Source organism: Schistocerca americana, chromosome 9, assembly GCF_021461395.2.
Source record: "Schistocerca americana isolate TAMUIC-IGC-003095 chromosome 9, iqSchAmer2.1, whole genome shotgun sequence".
NCBI lineage: Eukaryota > Metazoa > Arthropoda > Insecta > Orthoptera > Acrididae > Schistocerca > Schistocerca americana.
Genome location: NC_060127.1, coordinates 187,423,288 through 187,449,897, shown reverse-complemented (window position 1 = coordinate 187,449,897; position 26,610 = coordinate 187,423,288). Strand labels below are relative to the sequence as shown.

The following is a 26,610-nucleotide window of genomic DNA, read 5'->3' as shown; positions in this document are numbered from 1 at the left end:
TATTTGATGACCTGTACACAAATTTGCGACGTTTAATTGTCTGTGCAAAATGGTGATCAGTGTAAAATAGTTTATTACTACTGAGTGTAGCGTCTGTAGATAGAAAGAACAGGTTGGGGGTGTATAGATTGAGGGAGCTGTCGGTGCAATTTAGCAATCTTTGCAAAATAACGACAAAAAGCCCAAGAAAGAAAATGCTCTATTGATTGTGCTGGGATATAGGAGTGGTGAGAACATTTGACTATGTTGAGAACAGGAAGGCTATCACGTTATGTCCGGGAGGAACTCTGGCTTCGACGATGTTTTGGTTAACAGATTCTGTAAGGGCAGGAATTTTGGCACATGCAAGCTGAGACAATAAGAAAGCGAGCATTAACTATTTCTGGGGGGTGCTATGGAATTTAGTATAGTTAGACTTGGTTATTATTTTAGATAGCAATGTGAGTTATGATTGATAAGGTTCGTTGGTTTTTTGCAATTGAGATGGTATGTAGCTAAGCGCAGTGAAGTGTGAGTCGAACGTGACGTAGGGTCCGTTCGAATCGCTAAGGAGAAAGCAGGTTCTGCTATTGTGGAACGGAACTCTGCAGTGTCTTCGCCAGACCGCAGTTAGAGTGATGGTATGGAGGAACGTCGAACATGCGTGGCTCTGCTTAGTGCATGCTGTGCAAATAAACGCCCGGTCATTAACGGCGGCTGCATACAACTTTGGCTTGTGTTTGGCTTCAGCTCGTGGTTGCGCTCCCGCCCGATCACGTCAGCACGTATGTGTAGGTGAACACGTATTTGGATAGGAATTTCTCAGGTGTTATGTATGAATGGGGGTGCCGCCACCCCATGCTTGTGGTAGCCGAGTAGGGGCTGTGTGCGGTTTGACATCTGAGGGATGCATCACTTATCGCTACCTCCCGTGTACTCTAATGGACAGGGGGCGGTGGACTGTGCTTGCGTGCGTTGATTGGATTATTTCGGGAGCGGGTCTGTAGGCCATGATATGCGCTATTTGGGCAGTTTACGAGTACTTAGCGTGTTTACACATCAGTGTGCTGTATTATTTAGGAGCAGTTTGCAGGTCTGTACTGAAATGATTTCGGAAAATTAGAGCTGTTTGCATATCTGCAGACTGTGTATTGTGACCCCAAGCATAACATGGCGAGTGTTTTGCGTCAGTGTGATAAATATATTCGATCACCTAAAGAAAATGTTTGAAACTAAATAGAGTGAACTCCTTTTTTACTCCCCTCAGCAGCCCAGAGCAGGCTGAGTCGTTTTCCCTCACAATCTTGGTATATGTCAGGAAACGGATGACACCGTCATAAACCTCGTGGAGAACACACTGTTCGCTGCCATCATGGATAACTGTACTTGCGTCATTAGCTGGTGTCACTGTGGCGTCCTCTGACAGCGGGGAAATTTACTAAGACAGTTGGGGTCTGGAGCTCGTGGTGAACACACTAGGTGGCGCCATCTTAGATTATGGTACTTGCGGCGCTACAGTGTCCTCCCCTAGTGGTATCGATATGAACTAAGTCAGTTGGGCTATGGACTCAGTGGCGAATACACTTGGTGGTGGTTCTCCCTCTAAGTGTTTAAATAAAGGTTGGTGTATGATTTAGACAGTTGACGATTAGCAAGCAAGGAGGAATTGGCGGTCGAGTGGATGAGGACAGTACAAGTGTGCTTTCTTTCGTCGCAATTTTCTTAGGTTGGTGGCGAAAGCGCAAATGGCCTTTCTTTACTGACAGAATTCAAACTCGGCGACGGTTCCTAGGAAGAGGTGGCGGTCTGGACCTTGAAAAGTAGTTGAAAGTAGATAGGTGAAAGTACAGTGAACACCTTTTTGATAGCTATATGAAATTGTAAATTGAATTATTTAATACGATTAAAATTGAAATGGAATTAAGTACTTAGGTAATTGATAGGTTAGATGTGCGATGTGGATGTTAGCATATTTGCCGGCCGGAGTGGCTATGCGGTTCTGGGCGCTACAGTCTGGAACCGGGTGACCGCAACGGTCGCAGGTTCGAATCCTGCCTCGGGCATGGATGTGTGTGATGTCCTTAGGTTAGTTAGGTTTAATTAGTTCTAAGTTCTAGGGGACTGATGACCTCAGAAGTTAAGTCCCATAGTGCTCAGAGCCATTTGAACCATTTTTTTTTGTTTGTTAGCATGTTTACAGAAGACTGTGTGTGTATGGAGGTGGCGGCCAAGCGTGTGTGACGTAAGCAGTCGGACGCCCGCGGGCCAGTGGCGTGGCGAGTGTCTGGTTATAACACGTGCGTGAGACAGAGCAGACAATCTTGTGTCATCACATGACGCCACAGTAGCGTCCTCTGGTGGTCACGAAATGAACTAAGCCACTTGAGCTCTGGAGCTCGTGGTGGATACATCGGGTGCAGCCACCTTGAATAACAGAACTTAAGTCATGATCTGACATTAGGAGAGTGCCTTCTGGTGGCACCAATGTCAACTAAGCCAGCTGCAGTCCAGACTCAGTGGAGAACACATCCGCTTGAAAGTGGTTAAATAATAAATATAAGTCCATTTTCCCGCCATTATCGTAGGTGTGACGCATTATCATGTTGGAATTTGAATTTCGCACCATTTCCTGGGGGGAGTGGGGTTAGGTTAGTGGAGGTAGGCCAATTGACCTTCTTCCCGCCAAAATTAAAACTTCCCGCCAAAATCGGCTATCTTGGATGACGTCACAGTGGCGCTCTCTGGTGGCGACGATATCAACTAAGCCAATTGGGCTCTAGAGCTCGTGGCGAACACACTTGCTTGAAACTGGTTAAATAATAAAGACAAGTCTCTTTTTCCCGCCATTTTTCTTGGTGTGATGCATTATCCTGTTGGAGTTTTAACTTCACGCCATATTTGTGGAGGAGGGGGTGTGGCACTTTCCCGCCAAAATTCAAACTTCCCGCCAAAATCAGCTATCTTGAATGACGTCATGCGCTGTTGCCAAGTCTACAAGCCGCCATCTTGGATACATCTGGCAACAATGCACAGTGGGGCAGAATGTTGGTTGTTTCCATACTCCCAGTGTGAGTGAAATGAATGTGGAGCACATACGAGAGACATTAATAAGGAGTCCAAAGAAATCGGTGCATCGTGCATCCCATAAGTTCGAAATGGCTCCAATGACAGTGTGGAAAGTCCTGCGACAAAAGTTGTTTGTGAAACCATTCAAATTGGAACTACTGCAGAAGTTCAATGACGACGACAAAGACAAGCGTTTTCAGTTTTGTTCGTAGTTGCAACAATTGAATGAGGATGTGGGTGGCATTGTTGATGGCTTAATTTTTAGTGACGAAGCCACTTTTCATACAAATGGGAAAGTTAACAGGCATAATTGTCGAATCTGGGATACAAAGCATCCACACGAATGCAATGAATTTGAGCATGATTCCCCAAAGGTAAGTGTTTTTTGTGCCTTGTCACGTCGAAAACTGTACGGGCCATTCTTTTTCGCCGAGAGCACTGTCACTGGATATTCCTATTTGGACATGTTTCAGCAATGGCTGACGCCTCAAATGCAAACGGACTCTCCGTTCATCATTCATCAGTGTGGTGTCACCGCCAGACACCACACTTGCTAGGCGGTAGCCTTTAAATCGGCCGCGGCCCATTAGTACATGTCGGACCCGCGTGTCGCCACTGTCAGTGATAGCAGACCGAGCGCCACCACACGGCAGGTCTAGAGAGACTTCCTGGCACTCGCCCCAGTTGTACAGCCGACTTTGCCAGAAGGGGATCACTGACAATTACGCTCTAAATTGCCGAGACGATAGTTAGCATAGCCTTCAGCTACATTTGCTACGACCTAGCAAGGCGCCGTATTCAATTGCTAATTAACACTTTCAAATTCTGAAGGTGGCAGGGGTAAAATACAGGGAGCGAAAGGCTATTTACAATTTGTACAGAAACCAGATGGCAGTTATAAGAGTCGAGGGGCATGAAAGGGAAGCAGTGGTTGGGAAAGGAGTGAGACAGGGTTGTAGCCTCTCCCCGATGTTATTCAATCTGTATATTGAGCAAGCAGTAAAGGAAACAAAAGAAAAATTCGGAGTAGGTATTAAAATTCATGGAGAAGAAGTAAAAACTTTGAGGTTCGCCGATGACATTGTAATTCTGTCAGAGACAGTAAAGGACTTGGAAGAGCAGTTGAACGGAATGGACAGTGTCTTGAAAGGCGGATATAAGATGAACATCAACAAAAGCAAAACGAGGATAATGGAATGTAGTCAAATTAAGTCGGGTGATGCTGAGGGAATTAGATTAGGAAATGAGACACTTAAAGTAGTAAAGGAGTTTTGCTATTTAGGTAGTAAAATAACTGATGATGGTCATAGTAGAGAGGATATAAAATGTAGACTGGCAATGGCAAGGAAAGCGTTTCTCAAGAAGAGAAATTTGTTAACATCGAGTATAAAGTGTCAGGAAGTCGTTTCTGAAAGTATTTGTATGGAGTGTAGCCATGTATGGAAGTGAAACATGGACAATAACTAGTTTGGACAAGAAGAGAATAGAAGCTTTCGAAATGTGATGCTACAGAAGAATGCTGAAGATAAGGTGGGTAGATCACGTAACTAATGAGGAGGTATTGAGTAGGATTGGGGAGAAGAGAAGTTTGTGGCACAACTTGACTTGAAGAAGAGTCGGTTGGTAGGACATGTTTTGAGGCAACAAGGGATCACAAATTTAGCATTGGAGGGCACCTTGGAGGGTAAAAATCGTAGAGGGAGACCAAGAGATGAATACACTAAGCAGATTCAGAAGGATGTAGGTTGCAGTAGGTACTGGGAGATGAAGAAGCTTGCACAGGATAGAGTAGCATGGAGAGCTGCATCAAACCAGTCTCAGGACTGAAGACCACAACAACAACATTATGAAGCACGTATCATCAAGAGCGATGTTCTACAATTATGGATTAAAGTTAAGTATTCCAGAAGCTACGTACTTTTCTTTATAGCATTCATTACGTATCCTGTTTCAGACCTCACGCCAGCCTGCGTGAGTTTAAGCGCGTGCCTTTCGGCTTCCTCTCATTGTGTCTAGGCTGTCTTGCCTAGACACAACAATCAGGATGGGGCTCCACCCCATTTTCATCGTGAAGTTCGTGGTTACCTGTAGACGGAGCTGCCGCATCGATGGATCGGCCGTGCTATAGAAGGGACAGCTGTTTTATGAAATGGCCTCCCCCATCACCAGATCTCACTCCGTGTGACTTTCTTCTGTGGGGACACATTAAAGATCTGTTGTATGTACCGCCTCTACCACGTGATGTAGCAGAGCTCCGGCATAGAAAACGGGAAGCGACTGCCGCAGTCGACGATGCCATGCTGAGACGGATACGGCAAGAATTCGATTACCGTATTGACGTCTGCCGGGTTACTCATGGTTCGCATATCGAATATTTGTAGAAAAAACTTTCAGAGTTTCTCTTCAAAATGCAATTTTTATGGCATCTGTACAATGTTTAGTTCTTGTGCAATAAATAATTTAAAGTGTTCCAGAACTTTATGTACGCCCTGTGTTACAAATCGGCGCTTTGTGAATATAAGTTTACAAAATTAAAACAAACCTAAAAATAAGTTACAGTTTCCAGAAGTGTATACATGATTCTGAAGCGCAGTATGAGTAAACGTTTTCACATACATTTATACACTTATGTATGGATGTGTATATATGTGCACATAAACATGTTTACTCATACTGTGCATCAAAAACATGTATCCACTAACGGAAACAGTTATTTATCTTTCATTTGACTTACTTTATTAACTTATATTCGCAATGTGCGACTTTGTAACATACCATTGAAATCTGGCCAGGGCCAGAATTAACCAAAACCTGAGAAAAGAAAGAAAAAAAAAACTGTGAAGATCGAACCTTGGGCTCAACATCATGACCGTATACGTGCATCTCACCACCAGTTGTGATCCTCTTAAGGAGCATGTCATTCTGACGTGCACGATCGGAAAGATCTTCACAGACTGCGAAGCGAGCGTTTCCTGGTCTTGACTCATGATCCGTGGGGCGACCTTGGAGGCAACACGATGCTTTGCAAGATGCTGTGTCAGAATTTCATGACATGACCCAACTGAAATGTTACATTCTTCTGCAACCTCTCGGACCGTCAGTCTTCCATTGGTACGCACAATTTCGTTGACATTTCGCCCCAACACACAGAAACTACGAATGTTCCGCAACTTTTTGAACAGACTTCGTAGACATGTACGAACTTTCATTGACTTCTCACCATATCTTCTGGATGCTTCACTTTTGATGTCAGGCAGCCAATTTAGAGCAGGATATGAAATATATTATGAATGGAAATATCGATGAAAGAAATTCAGTTGAGAAATGCGATTTTCTAATGAAATGTTTTATTATTGCTTTAATGGTACAAATGTAATTCATCCGTATTATTGTCAACACCATTTTCTCAAACTGATAAAGAAACGTTATGATCTAGGTATACTTCAGCCGGTGCCAAGCTTGCAGCTTTTCCTTTGCTCATAACGTTCGCTCCTCATGACTAGTAGCGATCAAACCACGGGAACTCGGGATGGCGTCCGAGTCTGTAAATGAAATGTAACAGTTAGAAAATATAGAGTAACCACTAAAGCTGTAAATTAAGAATGGTCTGGTCACTTAAATCCATAGAAAGGAGAGCTGAAAAGTATTCTTTAAGATTGTTAGATACCAAGTAGTCTTATCTTGAGCGTACACATTCATTTCTGTTTATATGCAGGGTGTTTCAAAGTTTTTGCATCAACCGTGTGGGGATGATAGATCACGTCATGGGGAACAACTTCTCTTAGAGACAAAACGTTCGATACTCTTTCTTAGCGATGTTAGGCGTCGTTTTAGATTGCCATAAGAGGTGTCAGGACATCGCAACTCTTCTTCTAGTGAACAGCACTAGGTCTAGAAAAGCTGAACATTCTAATTCGAATCTAAAATATCCTTCTTCACGTACAGACACCCATTCTTATGATTTTTTTTTAAACAACGCTGTCAATTTACTGGGCTAGGTAGTATGCTGCACATCTGGTTAGTAGACCCTGGTCGTTGCATGCAATCTCGTCCTCCCAGGGTGGGAAAATACTAAAAGGATGCCTTCTTCTTCTTGCGATACGGCCTCTGTAGGACCTCGGGTAGCCCCTTCGTGGACTGCATTTTCCTCTTCTTCTCCCAGAAACTCTTCATTCTTTCTCCTCTCCTCTCCCGCTCTTCTTCCGAGATCTTCAGATTCCGTTTCTCCTGGCGGCTGCACTGGTGACATTCTAATCTTTTCCTGTATTCTTCCCTGTCGTTGATCTCCGGCATATTTGTCGGTGTATATTTGTTCCTCCAGTTTTCCTTTCCTTCGACCTTTATCCCCAATTCGAACCAGTCCTTCCGAAGTTCAACAACCCACTTGGTTCCTGTCTTTCCCCTTGTCCTCCCTGTTGTTTCCCACACTCCCTTCATCATCCTGTCCATACTCATTCTAACTACATATCCAGCAAACCTTGCCCTTTTGAGTCTGATTTCCCCGGATATTGTTCTCATGTTCCGGTACAATTCTTCCCTAGGTCTTCGCATCCACCTCTCTCCACCTCTTTTGGGACCTAGTGTTTTTCTCAGTATTTTCCTCTCTTCTTTCTCTAGTTACTCTGCCCTATTTCTTCCTAGTGTCATCGTCTCAGCAGCATATAATACTGCATTCCTCACTGTTGCCTTGTAGTGGCTTCTTTGCCTCTGTGGATATATTCTTTTTATTGTATACCTCTCTCGTCATGCAGAAGGCTGACGTCATCTTCTTTATCCTATCTGTTATTCCCTCCTTGCTCCTGTTCCTTCCTGTTATAAATTCTCCCAGGTATTTAAATTTGTCCACCATTTGCACAGCGCCTTCCGGTGTTTCCCAGTTTGCAGTGGTGTTTAATGTCTTTGTCTTGTTACAGGCGATCCTCAGTCCCACCTTTCTGGCTACCTTAGTTAAGTTGTCGAGTTGTGTCTTTGCGTCTTTTTCCGTCTCACTTACTATTGCCATGTCATCTGCAAAGGCTAGGCAGTCCACTTGAGCCCTGTTATCCTTTTTGTCCCCCACATGGGTCTTTGGTATTCCCATTTCCTCGTTTATTGCTCTCCACTGCCTGATCACTTCGTCCAGTGCTATATTGAACAACATTGGTGACAATCCATCTCCCTGTTTAACACCAGTCTTGATCTCAAATGTCTAGCATCGCTGGGAACATTTTGCCTCCAGTTCTTCCCCATTACGAGATCTATCGCCCCTAGACGTATGTCGCAACTCCCTGTAGACAGGTAGGTACGCAGAGTGGTAAGAAGCGCCAAAGAAACTGGTATAGTCATGCGTATTCAAATACAGAAATGTGTAAACCGGCAGAATACGGCGCTGCGGTCGGCAACGCCTGTACAAGACAAGTGTTTGGCGCAGTTGTTACATCGGTTACTGCTGCAGGTTATCAAGATTTAAGTGAGTTTGAACGTGGTGTTATAGTCGGTGCACGAGCGATGGGACACAGCATCTCCGAGGTAGCGATGAAATGGGGATTTTGCCATAGACCATTTCACGAGTGTACCGTGAATATCAGGAATGTCGTACTATATCAAATCTCCGACACTGCTGCGGTCGGAAAAAGATCCTGCAAGAACGGGACCAACGACGACTAAAGAGAATGGTTCAACGTGACAAAAGTGCGACCCTTCCGCGAATTGGTGCACATTTCAATGCTGGACCATCAACAAGTGTCATTCAACGGAACGTCATCGATATGAGCTTTTGGAGACTAAGGCCCACTCGTGTGTCCTTGATGACAGCACTACACAAAGTTTTACGCCTCGCCTGGGCCCGTAAACACTGACATTGGACTGTTGATGGCTGGAAACATGTTCCCTCGTCGGACGAGTCTCGTTTCAAATAGCATTGAGTCGATGAACGTGTTCGGGTATGGAGACAGCCTCATGAATCCGTGGACCCTGCATGTCAGGAGCGGACTGTTCAAGGTGGTGGAGGGTCTGTAATGGTGTGGGGCGTGTGCAGTTGGAGTGATACGGGACCCCTGATACGTCTAGATACGATTCTGACAGGTGACACGTACGTAAGAATCCTGTCTGATCACCCGCATACATTCATGTCCATTGTGTATTCCGACGGACTTGGACAATTTCAGCAGGACAATGCAACTCCCCGCACGTCCAGAATCGCTACAGAGTGGCTCCAGGAACACTCTTCTGATCTGAAACACTTCTCAAGACATGAACGTTACTGAGCATATCTGGGATATCTTGCAACGAGCTGCTCATAAGAGACCTCCACCCCCTCGTACTCTTACGGATTTATGGACAGCCCTGCAGCATTCATGGTGTCGTTTTCCTCCAGCACTACTTCAGACATTAATCAAGTCTGCGTACTCGCAGGGACCCTACACGATATTAGGCAGGTGTGCCAGTTTCTTTGGCTCTTCAATGTATGAATGCGTGGTGCCTGTTCTTTCGGACATGGCCGTCAACTCCAGAGGGACATAAGACGGAATCAGCCGAGACGAACGAATATGTGCACCGGACTGGGATTCGAGCTATGCGGATAGATGGCTCTCGATGGAAATGTGGATCGCCCGTGAGGCCAGCCTAGACAGTCCGCGTAGTTGCGATAACGCTGTATCCGGATGGCACAATGGTTAATGCACCTGCCTAGTAAGCAGGAGATCCGGGGTTCGAATCCCGGTTCGGTACACATTTCCGCTCATCGCCGCTGATTCTGCGTAGCGTTCTGCTGCGGATGACAGCAGTGAACCCATTCTATTTACATATAATCGTAACAAACAGTCTGTAAAGCTTGTAAGTGTGTTGCAGGGTAGGTTGTGCTGAGATATAGCTGCTCAGATAAAAATTCGATACGTTGCGCCGTTTCCGATTTAATTAGCAGCGAAGTTCGTCAATCGTGTCGTTGGGCGCGAAAATTACAGCAGCCTTCCAAATACAGTTAGTGTCATTTCTTCCCATAACACGGATGACAAAGTACGAGACTGCTCAGCCTTTGGCTCCTGTTCGATCCTTGCTACAGTCCCATGAGCAAATTTTTGCATCGCTGCCTTGTTCTGTTTTAGGAAACCAAATGAAGCACATATTTGGCAACTCAGTCCTTGTCACACCACTTGAATTTACATGCGCGAAGTCCTCATTGGCTATTTTCAGTGCTTATTTACTCGGAAAAAATGTAAGATAACGAATTTTTTTCTTCATAATTTTTTCTCAGCATAACCTACGCAGCGACGTCAGTTTCTGACTACTCTCTGTACAGTTTATGTTGCGTAAATCCACAGTGAGGAGATCCGCAAGGATGTAGAATATACCACACAAAGAAAAAGACTGTGGAACAAAAGCAAATATGCGCTTTTCATTTACTAGAACATAAAGTATTATCAAAAATGTCTTGCACAGACATCTATCTCATTTAGATACGAAAACTAATTACATGTTTAACTTTTTATGATGGGTGTATAATACTTGTTTTATTGTGTTAAACCGCCTTTAACGTAAAAAAATACCTCTTAATGAACAAATTATAGCAGCGCTTTAATTTTTCAATTCGTTCAGTAACTACATGAAATACTGGAAACAGTGTTTTTGGTATCCATGGAAGCTGATGAATTCTTCTCGGGCTATCAGCTGAGTGGTGGCGTCGTCTTGTCGCGAAGTTTCGATGAGTTTCGTACCCATCATCTTCAGCTGATGGGAACGAAGCTCATCATTGGAATACGCCGAGAAAGACTGCAGCCGGCCGAAGTGGCCGTGCGGTTACAGGCGCTGCAGTCTGGAACCGCAAGACCGCTACCATCGCAGGTTCGAATCCTGCCTCGGGCATGGATGTTTGTGATGTCCTTAGGTTAGTTAGGTTTAACTAGTTGCAGTTGAGTTCCATAGTGCTCAGAGCTATTTGAACCATTTTTTTGAAAGACTGCAGTCGCATATATCCATGGAAGCTATTACACTGGTAACCTGCAATTGGGCTGGGTGACCACTTAAGACATTAAGTGATATAGAAATACGAGGCGTGTTCAGAAAGAAAGTGTACTGTGACCATAACGGGTTGTGGTTTGTTGATTTTTGATGGTTGGCGACACTGACTGGATGAGTGACGGGGAGGGGGGTGGCGGGGGTATCCCCTGACCAGAGCGAGCACCGCAGGAACACTGCAGCATGTAAACGCCAGTTGTAGTGTACAGTTACGTGAAAGATGTAGGTAAGTAATCCCGGCAAGTGCGAGTCACGTGCTGTGATCCACTTACTACTCGCGGAAGGAATAACACCTTCCGAAATTTTGCCACAAATCCAAACGGCTTACGGTGAAGGTGTTATGAACAGAACGAGTAGTGTTTAGTGGTGTAGGGAATTTAGTGGAGGCAGAAAAAATGTTCATGACGAACAGAAGAGTGGATGGCCTTCCATTTTGACTGAGGAATTGGTGCAAAAGATCGAGAAAACTGTTCGTGAAGACAGCCGTTAGATATTGGATGAAATTTCTGCGATGGTCTGACAACTCTGTAGAACTGTCTTATACGAGACACTCACAGGAACGCTGGGATACCGGAAAGTGTGCGCTAGGTAGATCTCAAAACAGGTGACAGAGCAGCATAAGAAAAATGGATCAATAGCGGCCGCGAGTTTTTTGGGTGATTCGAATTGGAAGGTGAGGCTTTCTTAGTTCTGTTGTGACTGGGGATGAAACACGGGTAGCTCATTACAAGCCTGAATGAAAAAGACGATCGCTACAGTGGCGTCACAACAATTTCTCATCTGTCAAAAAAATCAGAACCACGATTTCGGGCAAAAAAATTATGGCCTAAGAGTTTTGGGACCGAAAAGGCATAATTTGAATTTTTGCCTCAATGACACACCATCAATCCACAGCGATATTGTGAGATCCTAGGGAAACTCAAAAGCAGTGGAATGCTTAGGAGAGGAGTGTGCTTATTGCACGACAACGCCCGTCCTCGCACAGCCTTAGCCACCAAGGCTCTCTTGGACTCATTTGGTTGGGATGTTTTAAACCATTTCCTCACTCGGCACCTTTATATTACCATCTCTTTACTCCCCTGAAAGCATACATAAGTGTAACTAAATTTTCAACCGACGAACAGGTGCAGAAAGAGATTCTAAAGTGGAGGTAAGGAACTGGGGGGGGGGGGGGGGGGGAGAGAGTTTTCCGAGGAGGGCACAAAGAAGCTTGTGGCACGGCTCACAACATACACTGAACTGGGTGGCCTTTATGTGGAATAATATCAACAAGTGTATCAACGACAACCTGTAATTTTCAAATACACATTTCCTAAAAAATGTAAAAATCTGGTATAGTTCCTTTCTAAAAATTTCTCATGAACAAGGTTTTAATATGAACTCACAGTTACATCAATTAAAAAATCCTTGTTAAAAAGTTTTGGTGTTAGAGCTATCGTATGTTATTAGCATTAGTTATCTCTTGATACCTTCTATACCATTTGCCAGAGAGCTGATCGTCGCGAAGTGGAAACCACTGTGAAAATCCGACGAGGCTTCTCACAGACGTTTTGTGCAGTTTCTCTAGTATGCCCGTCGATCGCATCAAGACGATCGTTTCAGTTGTGAGCGCACTGTGAGCGACTAAAGGTGCCTAGAACCCTGCCGGGAATCGAACCCGTGCCCCCTGCGTGGTAGGCAGTAATGCTACCGCTACGGAGGCGGACCTACCACTACTGCCACGCACTTCCTTCTTCTTGGCAATTCTCAGCCGCACTCAGCAGGGGCAGTGAAGACGCTCCTGCAGCCTTTTCGAAGGAAAGTGTTCGATCACCCACAACACAGTCCTAATTGGCTCGTCCTGAGTATCATCTCTGTTCACATAAAATGCTGGATACGAAGACAACACTTGAGCGTCGGCTACGCGCTATAGACCAGCGTAGAGAATTATCGGAAAACACAGGCGGCTGCCTTCTATGACTATGGTGCTGGAAATTTGGTATAACGCTCCGACAAATTAAATCGGAGCGGCGACTATGTAGAGAAGTATCTGGAAGGTGTAGCTAAATGTGCAAAGAAAACAGTTCTGATTTTCACTGTGGTTTCCATTTCGCGACCGATCGTTCCTTACTATTCGAACAACCCTCATAACTTTGTCCGTTTGGAGAGAATAACTTACGTATGTCTGTATGCTGTGAAATATATTTTTTCATTTTAACATTAATATAAAATAAAATTATATTATTTAGTTACCCAGGAAGGACGTGCTCATTCGCCTGTCTGCCTTTTGGTCCCTTATCCAAAGCCTCCAGGGCTTCCATCTCTTCTGGGGACAGTTCGAAATCGAACACCTGAAAGTTAAATAAAAAGCGTTCATTAGTTTCGTGTTACTATAGCTCATAAGTGACATACTTCAAGGCTGTGCGTAGAGGTCAAAATTTACTTCTGTACTCCGCAAGCCATGCAATGGAATGTAGTCGAATTAAGTCGGGTGATGCTGAGGAAATTAGATTAGGAAATGAGACACTTAAAGTAGTAAAGGAATTTTGCTATTTGGGGAGCAAAATCACTGATGATGGTCGAAGTAGAGAGGATATAAAATGTAGACTGGCAATGGCAAGGAAAGCGTTTCTGAAGAAGAGAAATTTGTTAACATCGAGTATAGATTTAAGCGTCAGGAATACGTTTCTGAAAGTATTTGTGTGGAGTGTAGCCATGAATGGAAGTGAAACATGGACGATAAATAGTGTGGACAAGAAGATAATAGAAGCTTTCGAAATGTGGTGCTACAGAAGAATGCTGAAGATTAGATGGGTAGATCACATAACTAATGAGGAGGTATTGAATAGAATTGGGGAGAAGAGGAGTTTGTGGCACAACTTGACAAGAAGAAGGGACCGGTTGGTAGGACATGTTCTGAGGCATCAAAGGATCACCAATTTAGTACTGGAGGGCAGCGTGGAGGGTAAAAATCGTAGAGGAAGACCAAAGGATGAATACACTAAGCAGATTCAGAAGGATGTAGGTTGCAGTAAGTACTGGGAGATGAAGAAGCTTGCACAGGATAGAGTAGCATGGAGAACCGCATCAAACCAGTCTCAGGACTGAAGACAACAACAACAACAACAACAACAACTCCGCAAGCCACAGTAAGGCGTGTGGCTGAGGGTTAATTTTCTTCCCTTTGTGTTTCAAAGATTGTCAGCACCCCTCTATAAAAGACCGAATTCCTCTAGTTTTACCGCCCTGGTCGTTATGCAAGACGTACAAAGGGGTGCCGAAAAGAAATGCCTCCGATGCAGAATGTTAATAACGTTTGTTTTATTTTTTTTTTAAATTAAGAGTTTTCACATAAAAGATTCCAAGGCATTACGTTTCAGCACGCTCTCGACCCATTTAATAATGATTGTCCGATAATTTAGATTAAGTTCCGAGACATGTGAGTGACTTGAATAACAGAACCCATTACGTTATTCTCGATGGCGAGTGTTCATCAGGGCAAGCGTATCGTCAAGAGTGCCCCACAGAAGTGCGACAGGATCATACATCTGTAGACATAAATGATCTAGAGAACAGGATGAGCAGCAATTTGCGGCTGTTTGCTGATAACGCTTTGCTGTACGGGAAGGTGTCGAAATACTGTATTGCCAGACGTGGATATGAACCGTTGTCCTCCCGAAAGGGAGTCCAATGTGCTGGTCAGGCTGGTCAGTGTGTCACCTCGCACGATCCCTCTCTCGACATTTGCCTTTATGCCCCTGTCGTGGTTTTTCCACCGCTCTCTTTACTGTTGGTGTTGTTGTAGTTGCCAGTCTGAAGAGTGATTTGATGCACCTGTGCAAACGTCTTCATCTCTGCATTACTACCGCAACATACATCCTTTTCAACCTTCATACTGTGTCCAAGCGTTGGTCAGTCTCCAATTTCTTCCACTCCCCCTCCCATCACACACATTTCCATCCACAACCATACTAGCAATTCCTTGGTGCCTCAGGATGTGCGATCCAACTGGGTCCTTCTTTTAGTCAAGCTGAGCAACAAACTTCTAAAATTCGGTTAACTATTGTCTTATTAATTAGTCCATTTAACCGTCCAAACTTCATCCTTTTCCTCTAATGCCACATCTTAAAAGTTTTCCTATCTTCTTTGAACTGCTTATCGTCCGCTTTTCAAATTTGCATAAGGCTAGACTCCACACCAGAAAACACTTCGCTTCACTTTAGTTGATACTAAATGATTCCTAATTCCTATTTTTTCAGATATTAATTTCTATCTAATGCCAGCCTGCATTTTATACCCTCTCTACATCATGCGCTGTCAGTTATTTTACTGCCCAGACAGCAAAATGCATCTACTGCTTTCGGTGTCTCGTTTTCGAGTTATATCTCCGCAGCATCAATTGATTCGACTGAATTCCTTCATTCTTGTTTTACTTTTGTTGATATACATCTTATATCTTACTTCCAAGACACTGTCCAATCATTTTCTCTTCCAAGCCTTATTCTCTCTCTGACAGAATTACAATGTCATCAGCACATCTCAATGTTTTTTCACTCATTCTGAACATTAATTTTTTTTCCAAGCATCAGACTTCCTTCAGAGCTTGTCCAATGTCCATTTTGAGAAACGTCGTGTACAGGCTATAACCCTTTCTCACTGCCTTCTCAACTTTCATGCCCTCCGACTATTATAACTACCACGTGGTTTCTGCATGGGTTGCAAATAACATTTCGCTTCCTATATTTTTCCCCTGCCAGTTCCAAATTTTCGAGGAGTGTAGTCCAGTCACCATTGCCACAAATTTTCTTCAAGTTTGCAAATGCTATATAAGTAAGGTTGCCTTTCTTCGACCTCAAATGGTTCAAATGGCTCTGAGCACTATGGCACAACATTTGAGGTCATCAGTCCCCTAGACCATGGACTACTTAAACCTAACTAACCTAAGGACATCACACACATCCATGCCGGAGGCAAGATTCGAACCTGCGACCGTAGCAGCAGCGCTGTTCCGGACTGAAGCGCCTAGGACAGCTCGACCACAACGGCCGGCTTCTTCGACCTTTCTCTTCACATTTCGTATTTTCCGTTTTCCAAATTAATGTATCGGAATTTCTCAGATCAGTTGTGAGTGCTTGGCAACGGTTAGAAGCAGCATACGTCTATGTGGAAGTTATGGCCTTGGCAGAGCCATAACTCTTCCAACTGGTGTGCAAGATGTATGAGACAGGCGAATTATTCTCAGACTTCAAGAAGAATGCAGTGATTCCAGTTACAAAGAAATCAGGTGTTGTCAGGTGTCTATATTACCGAACTAGCAATTGGTTGCAAGATGCTACACTTGCTCTTTATGGAAGAATGCAAAAACTGGTAGAAGCTGACCTCGGGGGAATGGAGGAACACGCGAGGCAATACTGACCGTGCGAGTTACCTTAGCAGATAGGTTAAGGAAAGGCAAAGCTGCGTTTATAGCATTTCTAGACTTAGAGAAAGGTTTTTGCAATATTGACTGGAATACACTCTTTGAAATTCTGAAGGTAGCAAGGGTAAAATACAGGGAGCGCTATTTACAACTTGTACAGAAACCAGACGACAGTTGTAAGAGTTGAGGGGCATAAAAGGGAAGCAGTGGTTGAGAAGGGGGTGAGACAAGGTTGTAGCCTATGCACGAATTTATCTAATCTTTTCAACGTGCAAGCAGTAAGGGAAAACAAAGAAAACTTTGGAGTTGGAATTAAAGATTAGGCAGAAGAAATAAGACCTTTGAAGTTTGCTGATAGAAATCTAATTCTGTCAGAGACAGCAAAAGACTTGGAAGAGCAGTTGAATGGCATGGAGAGTGTCGCGAAAGAAGGATATAAGATGAACATCAACAAAAGCAAAATAGTGACAATGGATTCTAGTCGAATTAAATCAGGTGATGCTGAGGGATTCAGATTAGGAAAGGAGAAAGTTGAAGAGTTAAATGAGTTTTGTTATTTGCAGAGCAAAATACCTGATGATGGTCGATGTAAAGAGTATATAAAATGTAGACTGGCAGTGGGAAGAAAAGCGTTTCTGAAGAAGAGAAATTTGTTAACATCGAATATAGATTTAAGTGTTATGAAGTCTTTTCTGAAAATATTTCTATGCAGTGTAGCCATGTATGTAAGTGAGACATGGAAGATACACATTTCAGACAAGAAGAAACTAGAAGATTTTGGAATGTGGTGCTACAGAAGAATTCTGAAAATTAGATGGGTAGATCATGTAAATGTTGAGATAGTGAATATAATTGTGTTCTGGCGTGACCGCAAGCGCCAGAACGAAGAAGAGGAACCCAAGACCAGAGAAGGCGGTGAGACAATGGCAGCCAACAGCGCGCTGACCAGGACGTCACGTCGCTAGGAGCGGCATCTAGCCGGAGCGAATATAAGCGTGGCTCATGCTAGCCTCGGCACTTCCTATCAACTCTGATCCTCACCCCCCTCCTTTCCTCCATCCTTTTCCTCGGCTCCCCCCCCCCTTTTATCTTCTTTTTTCCCCGCCTACCCTCTCTCTGCCCCTCTTCTCTCCCCCCGAGTCCTTTTGCATTTCCCATTCTCTCTCGTGTCTTCCCTTCTCCTCCCCCCCCCTCCCCCACCACTTATAAGTCCTCTACCTCCTTCGGTTCTCCCCCTTTCGTTTTTCCTCTCCTGCCTCCTTGTTTTTCCCCTCATCTGTCGAGGTCCCCCCCCCCCCCCGCCCCTCCCCCCCCTCCCCGTCTGCCCTTGGCTATGGTGTGTCATCTTTGTGCCGACATTTTAGTGCAGTGTTTACAGTGAGTGTTCAGTGTTGTGAGTCTTTTCCGAAGTGTTGCGAACGGAAATCATACTGTCGCGGCTTGTGATTTTTTTTATATCTCTTGCAAACAGAAACCAGACTGTCGCCGTGTTTTTTAATTGTCTGTCGTATTTTATTACCATTGCCAACCCTTTGTTTTATCTTTTAACTTTCCACAATTTTCCGCCGTTTTACTATTTAAGTCACCGTTTTATCGCCTGCTTTTATTGTTTCTTATCTTCTTCTTATGTTTTAAAAAGTCTGTAGGCTGAAGAGCAGCCAGCCCACCCCCCTTAGGGGGGAATCGAAATTGAATCAAGGAAAAAAAATAGCGTCTGCCAGACACCAGTGGACAGCATTAGCACGGCCTAGCAGAGAGTGTGCTACGATTGCAGATAGTAGTGATCCATATCAATCACTTGTCTGGACTTTGTCTATATCGAAGAACATAACTGTTTGCATGTCGCCCATCACTTTCGACACCATTGTTATTTCAAAGTTAAGTATTGTCAATTTGCTTTATTGAAATAAAACTACTAATGGTATTTGCTTGAATTGTTGTATAGCATTGCGAGAAAGCAGCATCCTTTAGGCACACTATACGATACGAGTGGGCAAGACGCCACAAATTGGGGAGAGAAGAAATTTGTGGCACTACCTGACTAGAAGATGAAGTGTGCGGGGTTAAAATCGTAGTGGAAAACAGAGAAATGAATACAGTAAGCGGATTCAGAAGGATAAAGAATACAGTAGTTGTTCAGAGATGAAGAGGTTTGCACAGAGGAGAGCAGCATGGAGAGCTGCATCTCTGGAGTGAAGATCACTACCACAACAATAACAATAACAACAACGGCAACATGTATATGGGGGGAAGTGGATACAGGACTACGAAGAGGACAATAGAAAAACTAATTTCAGTTTTTCCTGAATTTTTCGTTTCTTGCTTTCGACTGCTAGGGTGGTCTTCATCGTCGATCAACTGGGGCACTACTCGGCTCATCCAGTGAAGGTCACGCTTCCAGTCGAGGCACGAAGTCGAGCTAGAGCTACTCACCGCGAAGTTCTCCTTGATGCGTGCTGGGTTGGAGCTCTTGGGAATTACGGCGACCTCGAGCTGCATCAGGAAGCGGATGAGCACCTGGGCCGTCGTCTTGCCGTGCTTCTGCGCTATTTGCTTCACCAGCGGGTCGCTCAGCTGGTTGTACCGTGGTAGTCTGCAATCAGAGTCAGCGGGGCTGTCAATCCATCTCCAGCAATATTGCGTCGCCTTACAGACATGATAGGTTAACTGAGGTACCGGGTGATCAAAAAGTCAGTATAAATTTGAAAACTTAATAAACCACGGAATAATGTAGATAGAGAGAGGTAAAAATTGACACATATGCTTGGAATGACACGGGGTTTTGTTAGAACAAAAAAAAAAAAAAATAACAAAGTTCACAGAATGGCCGACAGATGGCGCTGGACAGCAAAACGTCAGCGACTGCTACCGTGACGGGTGAGAGGTACGCCGATATGTTACAGAATCGCATCATCCCCAACCTGAGTGATAAACACCTGCTGGAACGTACGATGTTTATGCAGGATGGCGCTCCCCCCATATTGCTAGACGCGTGAAAGATCTCTTGCCAGCGTCGTTTGGTGATGATCGTGTGCTCAGCCGCCACTTTCGTCATGCTTGGCCTCCCAGGTCCCCAGACCTCAGTCCGTGCGATTATTGGCTTTGGGGTTACCTGAAGTTGCAAGTGTATCGTGATCGACCGACATCTCTAGGGATGCTGAAAGACAACATCCGACTCCAATGCCTCACCATAACTCCGGACATGCTTTACAATGCTGTTCACAACATTATTCCTTGACTACAGCTATTGTTGAGGAATGATGGTGGACATATTGAGCATTTCCTACAAAGAACATCATCTTTGCTTTGTCTTACTTTGTTATGCTAATTATTGCTATTCTGATCAGATGAAGCGCCATCTGTCGGACTTTTTTCAACCTTTGTATTTTTTCGGTTCTAATAAAACCCCATGTTATTCCAAGCATGTGTGTCAATTTGTACCTCTCTATCTATATCATTCCGTGTTTCACTCAGTTTTCAAATTTATACTGACTTTTTGATCACCCGGTACATGAAAAAATTCACCACTACTGCATTTAGTGACGCTTTCCTAAAGACTGCACTATCATACCAAAAGGATCTCGACATCCTTGAGTAATGCGGGATTGACCTCAGATGCCACCTACTTGCTGACATCTCCGCCATGGCTTTCGACGAACGGGTAGATGTGCGGCGAGCCGAGTGGTCCGAAGGCGCAGAAGGTGATGTCGAGGGCGCGGCAGAAGGCCCTGAGCTCGCGCTGCTGGAAGTAGACGTGCATCTCCACCTGCAGGTTGGACGGCTTGATGCGCGCTGACTCCCACACGCGCTTGATCTGGCGCGCGTTGAAGTTGGACAGACCTATGGAGCGAGCACGGCCCGCGTCCACCTGGGCCTCCATTCCCTGCACGTAGTAAGCAAACAGTCAAAACCATCTATACTCTTACAGAAGCACACTATATGGTCAAAAATATTCAGACGCCCTTACAAAACCTCGAATTGACCACTAGATGTCAGTATATAAAGGGCGTTCAAAAAGAAACGAGCCAGAGGCATAATTACAGAAACCAGTACCTGTATGTTAGAAGTATTGACCTTGGTTGTTGAGACACTTTTCCCACTGTGACACAAGGCGGTGCATAGCTATCTCATAAACTTCCTGTGGCAGCGATGTTAACCAGTTCCGCACATACAGCTGAACTTTGTCATCCGAGGTGAATCATTTGCCCCTCAGAGCCCTTCTAAGGGGACCCAAAATTTCTGCAGGAGTGCCGCGACTGTGTTGGCCATATGAAGTTTTGCATTGCCGTGGAGCAGAATGACCCCATGGGTGAGAGTGCCTGGTCGTTTTGATTTGATCACTTGGCGAAGGGTCGTCGAGGTTTGCGAGTAACGCTGGGCATTCACTGTTGTCCCGTGCTGCAGGAAGTGAATCAGAAGGGGGCCATCTTGGTCGAAGAAGAACGTCAGCATAAGGTTTCGTGTACTCGTGTGGATAGCCTTGGCTTTTTGGGTGGTGGTGACCCTGGATGCTTCCACTGGAGACTGTCGTTTTGATTCTGGTTCGAAGTGATGACACCATGAGTCATCTCCAACTGCCACTGGTGCCAGGAACTCATTCCCTTCCCAATCGTGGCGCTGCAGATGAGCAAGACAGTGGGCCATTCGACATACTTCCTGGTGTAGTTGAAGACCGTGGTGCAACCATTGGGCACACACTTTGCGCATGTGCAGTCGTTCCTTCATGATGGTGTGAACACTTCCGATGTTCAGTCCGACCAAGGCGGCTATGGCTTTCACTGTCACTCGGCGGTCCTGGGTAAGAGTGCATCCACCAGGTGGTCGATGTCATCAGTAATGCAGTCTAGTGCTCCAGACCTTGCAACATCGGCTAACAACACCCGTCCTTCCCTGAAGTGCTTCTGTCACGCATTGTCTCTTGCAAGGGACATGCAGTGTTCGCCGTACACTTGTGACATTCTTCGATGAATGTGCGATCCTCCTACTGCTTCCGCTGTCAGAAAACGAACAACACCTCTTTGCTCGTCCTTTGACGCCTCCATCTCATTGTTTGCAATGCGACTGGCAGCGTTGAACGACGCATGCATGCTGCTGCTAGCTCTTTCTTGTCACATGAGATGTACGCGTGCCCTCTAGCGACAGGATGCGAACTTCCACGCTCTGGTCGGCACCACACCTCGTTACACACGCCACGATATTACCCTCATGTCACTGGTTTGTGCATTCCATACTCCAGCTCATTTCTTTTTGTATGCCCCTGGCCATTAAAATTGCTACACCGAGAAGAAATGCAGATGATAAATGGGTATTCATTGGACAAATATATTATACTAGAACTGACATGTGATTACATTTTGACGCAATATGGGTGCATAGATCCTGAGAAATCAGTACCCAGAACAACCACCTCTAGCCGTAATAACGGCCTTGATACGCCTGGGCATTGAGTCAAACAGAGCTTGGATGGCGTGTACAGGTACAGCTGCCCATGCATACCACAGTTCATGAAGAGTAGTGACTGGCGTATTGTGACGAGCCAGTTGCTCGGCCACCATTGACCAGACATTTCCAGTTGGTGAGAGATCTGTAGAATGTGCTGGTCAGGGCAGCAATCGAACATTTTCTGTATCCAGAAAGGCCCGTACAGGACCTGCAACATGTGCGGTCGTGCATTATCCTGCTGAAATGTAGGGTTTCGCAGGGATCGAATGAAGGGTAGAACCACGGGTCGTAACACATCTGAAATGTAACGTCCACTGTTCAAAGTGCCGTCAATGCGAACAAGGGGTGACCGAGACGTGTAACCAATGGCACCCCATACCATCACGCTGTGTGATACGCCAGTATGGCGATGACGAATACACGCTTCCAATGTGCGTTCACCGCGATGTCGCCAACCACAGATGCGACCATCATGATGCTGTAAACAGAACCTGGATTCATCCGAAAAAATTACGTTTTGCCATTCGTACACCCAGGTTCGTTGTTGAGTACACCATCGCAGGCGCTCCAGTCTGTGATGCAGCGTCGAGGGTAACCGCAGCCATGGTCTCCGAGCTGACAGTCCATGCTGCTGCAAACGTCATCGAACTGTTCGTGCAGATGGTTGTTGTCTTGCAAACGTCCCCATCTGTTGACTCAGGGATCGAGACGTGGCTGCACGATCCGTTACAGCCATGCGGATAAGATGCCTGTCATCTCGACTGCTACCGATACGAGGCCGTTGGGATCCAGCACGGCGTTCCGTATTACCCTCCTGAACCCACCGATTCCATATTCTGCTAACAGTCATTGGATCTCGACCAACGGGAGAAGCAATGTCGCGATACGATAAACCGCAATCGCGATAGGCTACAATCCGACCTTTATCAATGTCGGGAACGTGATGGTACGCATTTCTCCTCCTTACACGAGGCATCACAACAACGTTTCACCAGGCAACGCCGGTCAACTGCTATTGGAAACTGCTGTTGGAAACTTTCCTCATGTCAGCACGTTGCAGGTGTCGCCACTCGCGCCAACCTTGTGTGAATGCTCTGAAAAGCTAATCATTTGCATGTCACAGCATCTTCTTCCTGTCGGTTAAATTTCGCGTCTGTAGCACGTCATCTTCGTGGTGTAGCAATTTTAACGGCCAGGAGTGTAATAGGAGGTGGGAGCTGTTGTGTTGTCAGTATAGAAGCAACGACATCACAAAGGGTCAGTCAGGAAAGCTTAGTGACTTTGAACATGGACCAGTCATTTGATACGACCCAGTTAACAAATGTGTCAGGGACATTTCAACCTTTCTAAAACTACTCGACTGTCGGTGCTATTATTGTCAAGAAGGAATAACCACAGCTAAAGCTCGACCAAGCAGACCCCTTGTACTGATAGTACCAACAGTAGAGTTGCAATACTCACTGTGCATAGCGAGGAAAAAGAATGGAGTACAGTGGTAGAGCGAATCCTTATGAGCCGGACATTTCTGTGCTCAGTGCTGAGTGATGCTTGAGGTGGTGCGAGGAGCGATACCGCTGCTCAGTGGATGATTGGAAGCCGGCCGGAGTGGCCTTGCGGTTCTAGGCGCTACAATCTGGAGCCGCGTGGCCGCTACGGTCGCAGGTTCGAATCCTCCCTCGGGCATGGATGTGTGTGATGTCCTTAGGTTAGTTAGGTTTAAGTAGTTCTAGGGGACTGATGACCACAGCAGTTAAGTCCCATAGTGCTCAGAGCCATTTTGATGACTGGAAACCAGGGATTTGGAGTGATGACTCACGCTACATCATGTGCCAGCGTTTGGGTTTGGCGAATGCCTGAATAAAATTATCTACCGGACTCGCATTAGGGAAGACGACGGCTCAAAACCGCGTCCGGCCATCCTGATTTAGGTTTTCTGTGATTCTTCACAGATAAATGCCAGGAAGCTTACTGTGAAAGGGCACGGCCTTCTCCATGCTTTCCCTTACCTGATGGGACCGATTACCTCGATGTTTGGTCCTTTCTCCCAAATCAACCAGCCAACCAAATGCGGACGGACATGAACGCATTTTACACCGCTGTGTACTGCGTGCACGATGACATTCCAGAAATGGACAGGTCTGCCCAGAGACAGAACGTGAACCTCACGGAACTCCTGTTGGATGAGTTCAAATGGTTCAAATGGCTCTGAGCACTATGGGACTCAACTGCTGAGGTCATTAGTCCCCTAGAACTTAGAACTAGTTAAACCTAACTAACCTAAGGACATCACAAACATCCATGCCCGAGGCAGGATACGAACCTGCGACCGTAGCGGTCTTGCGGTTCCAGACTGCAGCGCCTTTAACCGCACGGCCACTTCGGCCGGCCTTGGATGAGTTAGAACGTCGACTTCACTCCAGTGTTCAACATCACTACCTTCTCTGGTTTTGGCTACTGAGAAACAATATGCTGCCGTTCCTCAACAGACATACAGGCACCTCACTGAGAGAGACCCCAGCAGAGTTGAAACCGTCATAAAGGTGAAGGGTGGACACACCACACATTAGCAAATGGTTGAAATGGCTCTGAGCACTATGGCACTTAACATCTGAGGTCATCAGTCCCCTAGAACTTAGAACTACTTAAACCTAACTAACCTAAGGACATCACACACAGCCATGCCCGAGAGAGGATTCGAACCTGCGACCGTAGCGGTCCCGCGGTTCCAGACTGAAGCGCCTAGAACCGCACGGCCACACCGGCAGACCACACATTAACATTCACGAATAGGTGTCTGAGTAACGGCCTTGCCGCAGTGGATACACCCGTTCCCGTCAGAACACCGAAGTTAAGCGCTGTTGGGTGTGGCTGGCACTTGGGTGGGTGACCATCCAGGCCGCCATACGCTGTTGCCATTTTTCGGGGTGCACTCAGCCTCGTGATGCCAATTGAGGAGCTACTCGACCGAATAGTAGCGGCTTCGGTCACAGAAAACCATAGTAACGGCCGGGAGAGCAGTGTGCTGACCACACGCCCCTCCCAACCGCATCCTCAGCTGAGGATGACACGGCGGTCGGATGGTACCGATGGGCCACTTGTGGCCTGAAGACGGAGTGCTACGTGCTGTGTAATAGGCGCCTCGATATTTATTATCGTCTGGTGTATACGGGGCGTTTAATGAAACACAGACTAGCGTCTGAGACTGTAGCTGTCGTTAGCGTAATATTCGTCCCGAAGATGCACGCCATTCTATTCGGTACAAGTCTCTTCATCTTGTAATTTTGTGCCCGTCTTACACCAGAGAGTACACAAGCGAACGAAAATCACCAAACGAGAATTCTGACGTAATGAAGACGAGTTGACAGTGTTCGGTCGTGTTCCGGTTGTTGTCGGTACTTCAGGCAACCCAGCCATCACAAGTAGTTCCCGTTTCCCGTCCTGGAACTAACAGTGGAGAGAGCATCGGTCTGGTGATTTGCGAGGCAACTACACACGTCAAAAAAAGTTTTTGCAATACCCCAATTCCCAGAACTTCTGAAGATACACGTTGATTGAGGATATTGTATCACAGACTCAGTTCCTTTGACTGTTCAGAGATGTCACTAAACCCGCCCAAAGATGCAAAGTACCATGCATGAGCAGTGCCTATTAGACGGAGGGGGCCGAAAGTCGATCAGTTCCAGTCATTCCACCAGAAAAGAGGAACATGGCTAGTGTTGTGTGTAGTTCAACCATGCCGAGACCGTCAATAACGCCGTTCGATCGCGTCCACATTGTTACTTTGTGCCAGGAAGGGCTCTCAACAAGGAAAGTGGGCCCGCCGTTGTGGCCGAGAGGTTCTAGGCGCTACAGTCTGGAACCACGCAGGTTCGAATCCTGCCTCGGACAGGGATGTGTGTGATATCCTTAGGTTAGTTAGGTTTAAGTAGTTCTAAGTTCTAGGGGACTGATGACCTCAGAATTTAAGTCCCATAGTGCTCAGAGCCATTTGAACAACAAGGAAAGCGTCCAGGCGTCTCGGAGTGAACCAAAGTGATGTTGTTCGGACATGGAGGAGATTAGATTAGATTAGATTAGATTAGAGTAGATTAATACTAGTTCCATGGATCATGACTACGATATTTCGTAATGATGTGGAACGAGTCAAATTTTCCAATACATGACATAATTAGGTTAATTTAACAACATACTTAAGTTAATATAACAACTTTATTTTTTTGTTTTTTTATTTTTATTTTTTTATTTTTTTTAATATTTTTTTTCTTAATTTATATCTAAAAATTCCTCTATGGAGTAGAAGGAGTTGTCATTCATAAATTCTTTTAATTTCTTCTTAAATACTTGTTGGTTACCTGTCAGACTTTTGATACTATTTGGTAAGTGACCAAAGACTTTAGTGCCAGTATAATTCACCCCTTTCTGTGTCAAAGTTAGATTTAATCTTGAATAGTGAAGATCGTCCTTTCTCCTAGTATTGTAGTTATGCACACTGCTATTACTTTTGAATTGGGTTTGGTTGTTAATAACAAATTTCATAAGAGAGTATATATACTGAGAAGCTACTGTGAATATCCCTAGATCCTTAAATAAATGTCTGCAGGATGATCTTGGGTGGACTCCAGCTATTATTCTGATTACACGCTTCTGTGCAATAAATACTTTATTCCTCAGTGATGAATTACCCCAAAATATGATGCCATATGAAAGCAATGAGTGAAAATAGGCGTAGTAAG

The 26,610-nt window shown here is 45.2% G+C and overlaps 1 protein-coding gene, 1 non-coding gene and 1 pseudogene across 2 annotated transcripts in view; 2 read left to right on the top strand and 1 right to left on the bottom strand.

Annotated features, from left to right (window-relative positions):
* Positions 1-6,436: 6,436 nt before the first annotated feature.
* Positions 6,437-26,610, bottom strand: part of LOC124551267 (1,5-anhydro-D-fructose reductase-like) — a 40,452-nt gene continuing 20,278 nt past the window's right edge. Inside the window, exons 4-7 of the mRNA XM_047126266.1 lie at positions 20,062-20,318; positions 18,869-19,028; positions 13,270-13,367; positions 6,437-6,587 (exon numbers count right to left, since the gene is read on the bottom strand). Of these exons, the coding sequence (XP_046982222.1) occupies positions 6,545-6,587; positions 13,270-13,367; positions 18,869-19,028; positions 20,062-20,318 (558 nt within the window). The 3' untranslated portion in view covers positions 6,437-6,544. The remainder of the gene's footprint in view (positions 6,588-13,269; positions 13,368-18,868; positions 19,029-20,061; positions 20,319-26,610) is intronic.
* On the top strand, positions 9,681-9,754 carry Trnat-agu. Its single transcript has one exon. It is a non-coding gene; the product is annotated as a tRNA-Thr (tRNA).
* LOC124551568 lies at positions 24,675-24,792 on the top strand (annotated as a pseudogene).